The 6169-nt window shown below is 38.4% G+C and overlaps 1 protein-coding gene across 1 annotated transcript; it reads left to right on the plus strand.

Annotated features, from left to right (window-relative positions):
* Positions 1–78: 78 nt before the first annotated feature.
* On the plus strand, positions 79–2824 carry LOC121258550. The gene is made up of 5 exons (XM_041160086.1): positions 79–447; positions 1243–1307; positions 1396–1571; positions 1867–1975; positions 2127–2824. Exons 1-5 carry the CDS (start codon positions 150–152, stop codon positions 2424–2426), a joined length of 948 nt encoding a protein of 315 aa, XP_041016020.1. The 5' UTR covers positions 79–149; the 3' UTR covers positions 2427–2824.
* Positions 2825–6169: the final 3345 nt, after the last annotated feature.

A 6169-nucleotide genomic window follows, 5' to 3' on the forward strand; every position in this document is an offset into this window, starting at 1 on the left:
ATTTTTATGAAAAATTGATGCAATTAATATTTTATAAAAAGGTTTATGATCAGCTAGCCAAACCTCGTTTACAGCCCAGCCCGCCCCAATGCTTTTAGAGGCGCAGGAAACTGGAAAGCACCGCTTAGAGTTGGAGGGCCCCGACGACAATGAAGTGCAGCACTCTTCAGGCTCTACTTCGTCTTTGCAGAACTGGCAGCTTGCTTTCATCTTCCTCCCCATCCTTGTCGTCTGGAAAAAGGCTTTCTTTCTTAGCCTCCTTCCCTTCCCAGACACAGTTCCTCTCAAACCCTTGTCATTCTCGTTTGCTTCGCTTCCCTCTCAAACCCAACTCCTCCGTCCTTTCTTCTTCTTTTGTTGTTGCTCTTCGGTTTGCGAGCACTACCAGCTCCTCTTCCTCGGAAGAAGATATTGAGTTCGAGGCCAACGAAGAAGACTCATTTCAATGTAAGCCTTTATTTTTTGTTTCTGGGTTCGGGAGATTTTGAAATTACTTAACTTTATTTATTTTTTCCTTTTGGTTTGTTTTCTTTCATCGAGCAGAAAGAGCTCTAGTGTTCACATGTAATTCGTTGAGAACGCAAATGCTGCTTTGCGCTATTGTATGATGGGTTTGAAGGCTTGGAAATAATTCGATAACCTTGATATGTTCTCTTCGGCATGTTTTTCCGGTGTATGATAAAAGTCCAATACTCCGGATATGTATAGACCATTTTTTTTTTTTTTGAAACATATACAAACCAGTTTATTTGCCATTAAGTTATCTCTTATTCTACGCTTATAAAGATTTGAAACCATGCTGTGAGTTTTATACTTTTGGCATTTTAAAAGTCTTGTACTATTAAATATACTAATTTTGATCTTGGGATACTAGTACTTTCTCTGAATTTCCTTGAAATATAAATCTTGGGAAAGGAAAAAAAAAAACAATACATTTTTCGTTATCAGCTTCATTGAAGGATTTAAGATTTGACCAATTATGTTCAGCTTCATAGGTATATTTCTGGCTGTTAACACTGTTCTTTAATGTATTACACATATATGCCACATAGAGTCGGCACTCTATGGTTGTCTTTTTCCTCATATTCAATGCGGAAATTATAGATGTAATCTTCGCTTTTGATGCATGTTAGACTTCATGAGTAGAAGTAGCTGTGTAAACTTCTCAGTTCCAGCTTTCTGTTTTCCTGGTCATAGATACTGTAATGCGATCCTCGCTCAATTTTTGTTTTTTATTTGCAGGTGAGACAAATGAAGAGGGAGAATCCACAGATGGATGGGAAGAGGAGGAGGAGGCTGAGCCTGAGGTACAGTGTTCTGGCTTCAACGATCTACATCTTAAATTTCATTCAGCTAAACAAAGTTAACATTTTAGTGGATGAAAATGGTTTATAGATTGGTGATGGAGGTGATGGTGGCGGTGTTGTGTTGCAAGATGTCCCATGGGGTGAGGGGGCTCTCTCAATTGCCCTTGACGTCTTGTTGCAGTTTGGCGATGACATGAAACTCTATGCTTTCAAGACAACTCCTCGCGGATATGTTTATGTGAGACTGGATAAACTGTCAAATGAGTAAGGCCGACCTTTTGTAGCTAGGATGTGGTTACTTTTTCCAAAAAAAAAACATTTTCTCAAAAACTATAAATGGTAGCATATCCTATGGTCAAAATACAAGCTCTTACGATTGTTAATTTTCTCAATCTGATTGTTTGACAGGGTCTTTTGTAAGTTTTTTTTTTTCCTATTTTTTTATGTTAGTCTGTAGCTATAGCTACATCTTAGGTAGGGGAGATAACTTATGATATTTTGTTTTTCAAGTTGAATTGCCGTAGTGTTTTTTTTAAGATCCAAGTATTGCTTTCATCAGATATGGCTGTCCTAGCATGGAGGAGCTTGAAAGCTACAGTCAAGAATTCAAGAAAAGATTGGATGAAGTTGGAGAAATTGGAAAAGTACCTGATAATTTGGCTCTTGAGGTATTGAATGGCTAGATTTCTTCGGCAGTCTGTACACAAGGCTTTAATAGTTATGCTGTTGAATTTTCCCGTAATTTCATAAAGATTTATCTGATATATAAACCTTTCACGTTGTAGATTGTGTATGAAAACACTTTACTTTGATTCATAGGTATCATCTCCAGGGGCAGAGAGGTTGCTAAAGGTACCGGATGATTTAGATCGGTTTAAGGACATGCCTATGAGAGTGTGCTATGTCGATGTGGAGTCTAAAGGTCTCGGTAAGGATGGAATCTTTGTGCTGGATTCCATAGAAACGGAATCAGAGAGTTGTGTGTGGAAGTTGGCTAATGTGAAGGAAAACAGGGACCCTCAAAGCAAAGGTAGACCTTTTAGCCGGAAACAGAAGGATTGGAGATTAAAAGTTCCATTTGGGATGCATAAAAAGGTATTCCTGTACCTCGAATACTGAATCTTACTCGTGAGCTTGTATTGAAGAACATGAGATGATAAAGTTTTGCCTTGTTTTGGATGAAATGATCCAGTACAACATGTAACTTTCGTGTGGCATTCCTGGTGTCTCGCTCCAGGTTGGTTTTTATTTTTTTTACAATTATTTTTGGGTATTGTAACTCGAATTATGTTGTCACGTCTTGGATACTTTCCAAAGAACAATCTTGATTGGAGTGGAGTTTTGGACTCCATGGCGTATGGCTGCGCAAACTCGAGGTAATAGCTATGGTTGTGGGCGTAATAGCACCATCATCCACCCTAAGAATGAGGCTAAAAAGAGAAGGGTTACTTTCTGTCTCGGCGACCGGAAAGAGCCACCGGAAGTCCTTTTCTTAATAGAAGTATACCTTTGTTTGACATCATTCTATCTCATTACACTTTTTGCTTCTCATTCGTGACAAAAATAGTATTGAGTACGGTTAAGAAGGGAAAGAAAGAGACAATTTACTTAACAATCATCGGTTTTGATACGAATAAAAGGTACTGTATAAAAGTGTAGGAGTGTTAAGACCCCTTGATGGAATCTAGATATTTGCTACTGGGTTGAGGATGAACAATGATAATAACGCAAGGAAGATGAAGGAATATTGAAATGCATTACGAACCACGCTGGAATGAATTCGAGGTCATTCCTTCCTCCACTACAACAGACAACATTTCAAAATGATCAAAGACCCCCTGTACTACACTACGGTCTTCTGTCAAATACCCCACTCATAACAAACTCTGGAAAAAACCATAAAATGACCACTGTTCACGTAAATTAAAAGATAGAATTGAAAATGCACCATTTAGTGTAAACACTAAAACGCTGCGTACTACAAGCAGGTGAGCAACACTTGGCCAAATACATCTGCTTCTCTATTTTATCTAAACGGTGCATTTCTCCCAATGAAACCAAACGGTGTGCTTTGAAGAAGCCCTGTGCACTGCCGTTTTGAGTTCCCGATTTACTTCACTTCATATGCCTTCAGTTCCTCCAGTTCACTTCTTTCACTTCGTGTCTTCCGTGTCTTCCCTCGTGTTCCAACAACTTCTCCCTTCTTCATAGCACCTTGCCCACAAGGTGGGGATAGGGCCAACGTTTTGAATACCGTACCGGATAACGTACCGGTCAAGGCACTGGAACGAAATATTTCGGTACCTGTACCGTTTCGGGATAGCGTTTCGGGATAACGTTTCGGAATAGTCGATCTATAAATAAATTATATATATAAATATATATAAAAATTATATTCTAAAATAATAGTCTATATATAAAGAAATTATATACAAATACATATATATATATAAATTATAAATAGTCTAGTCTAAATTGAGGGTTAAAAAATAAGTTTGTAGTTTGAAAAAACGAAAAAATGAAAAAAAAAAAAAAAAAAACACAGGCCGAAATATCGGCTGGTACCGGCCGAAATATAGGCCGGTACAGGCCGAAATTGAGGCCAGTATGACCGGTACCGGCCGGTACGGCCGGTATTTTGGCCGGTACGGAACAGGTATAGTACCTGTACCGGCCGGACGGCCGAAACGAAAATTTCTGCCGTACCGGCCGGTACGATACGAAATTTAAAACTTTGGATAGGGCTGCTGAAGTTTCCACAGCTCCCACGTGTTCTCCTCTTCTGTTGTTCCCCTCCACTTCACCAATACCTCAGTGATGCATCGGTTCCCCTCTTTCTTCATTCGTCGATCTGAAACTGATTTGGACTCAGGCCGAACCTCTCCGTTCCTGTCGACAAGTGGTAGAGTCACTAAGGGCTGAATCGAATCTCTCACCTTCTTTTTAAGACATGATACGTGGAATGTGGGGTGGATTCGAGAGGACTCCGGTAGCTTGAGACGATATGCGACCTCCCCTATTTTTTTCTCTAATTGGAAAGGCCCATAATAGCGGGGAGAGAGTTTCATATTGCGGCGGTGGATCACTAATTTCTGGCAGTAAGGCTGCAACCGGAGGTATACCCAATCCCCTCCTTGAACTTTCTCTCGGTCCTGTGTTTATCCGCATGTATTTTCATTCTGTCCCGTGCATTTTCGAGATTTTCCTTCAATAGCTTTAGGATTTGATCTCTGTTTTGGAGAGTCTGGTCCACGGTCGGGTTTGAGGATGTCCCAGGTACATAGGATAATAATTGGGGTGGTGGGTAGCCGTATAGTGCTTGAAATGGTGTCATTTTGGTGGTTGTATGGTAGGTGGTGTTATACCACCATTCGGCAAAAGGCAGCCACTGTGACCATCTTTGGGGTTTAACTCCAGCATAGCATCTGAGATAAGCTTCAAGACACTTGTTTAGGGCTTCTGTCTGTCCATCAGAACTGGGGGTGGTAGGCAGAGCTATGATTCAAGGTTGATCCTTGCAGTGAAAAGAAAGCTTGCCAAAAGGAACTTATGAACACAGGGTCTCGGTCAAAAACAACAATGCAGGGTAACCCATGCAATTTAAACACATGAAGCATGAACAAATTGGCCACAGTAGATGTTGTATATGGGTGGGATAGGGGTATGAAGTGTCCAAACTTGGTGAATCTATCAACCACAACTAATATCACTGTAAACCCACTTGACATTGGCAGCCCTTCTATAAAAGGATGTTTTTGTGCATGTTCATGTTCATGAGGTTAGAGTTAGTTAAAAGAAGCCAAAACCCAATTTGAGGGACGGTAATTTTATTTGGAATTTTGGTACTCATCATCTCTATAAGTCACATTTTTTTTATTTTTTTATTATTCTTAAATTAATTAAATTCTTCTACTCATCACTCATATAATACACATTTGACAAGAGAAAAAAATTAAAAAAAATATATATAGTGATATGTAGAAATGATGAATAAAATTTTTCATTTCAGAACCTGCTGGTCCAATTCCTGGATTGGGCTTCATTCAGTGCAACAACCGAAGCCCCTTCCAGCACGTTTTGTCCACTTTAGTTGATTAAGGCCAAGCTGCTTTGGGCCTTAATTTATTTATTTTTTAATTTCCTCAAGGACCAAAATAACGTAATTAATATGCATGATATAACAAAAAAAAAAAGAAAAAAAAAAAAAAAAAGGGGATAGGATTAGAGTATAACGAGTATTGGTGAAAAATCTCTTGACTATATCAAAACATTTGACTACAGTGTTCCTTAATCCTTATCCAGACGCCGCCGAAAATCGCATTTAAAGAGTTCATAAATTGGGCCCGGATTCAATTTATTGTCTATTTATTTGTTTTTTTTTATTGCTACGTCTTACCTGTTTTTTTTTTATTTATATGTCTTTTATTATCTCCTCTTGTATATAATTAATGAATCTAATTTTTATTTTGAAAAAAAAAAAAAAAAAACGAAGTACACGAAGAAACTCTAATAGAATATTTGATAGAGTGCCCATGCACCCACTTGTATATGTTCCAAACTGATGGATGAATTGCTGATTTATTTTATGCTAAAGCAATCAAAATTCAAAGATACCACTGTGAAAATGCTCAAAGATATATATATATATATATATATATATATATATATATATATTTATTACTTTGAAGGTTGAAAGAGTGGCCTGGAATTTGCTCAAAGTTAGATGCCTACACGCCACTGTTACTTACTTGTATCCATATTTTGACTAAAGAGAAGCAGCCAACCAACCAACCAACCAACCTACGGGCCGGGGTGGATCATTATCTTTCACCAGTTTTATAGTCATTTTTGGCTCTGTGTTG

This window comes from Juglans microcarpa x Juglans regia, chromosome 3S, assembly GCF_004785595.1.
Source record: "Juglans microcarpa x Juglans regia isolate MS1-56 chromosome 3S, Jm3101_v1.0, whole genome shotgun sequence".
NCBI lineage: Eukaryota > Viridiplantae > Streptophyta > Magnoliopsida > Fagales > Juglandaceae > Juglans > Juglans microcarpa x Juglans regia.

Excerpts from the sequence above, each read along its gene's own strand:
- LOC121258550 (XM_041160086.1), top strand. The coding sequence starts at position 150 with ATGAAGTGCAGCACTCTTCAGGCTCTACTTCGTCTTTGCAGAACTGGC. Across the intron at positions 448-1,242 it reads CGAAGAAGACTCATTTCAAT|GTGAGACAAATGAAGAGGGA; the intron begins GTAAGCCTTTAT and ends TTTTATTTGCAG. Across the intron at positions 1,308-1,395 it reads AGGAGGAGGCTGAGCCTGAG|ATTGGTGATGGAGGTGATGG; the intron begins GTACAGTGTTCT and ends AATGGTTTATAG.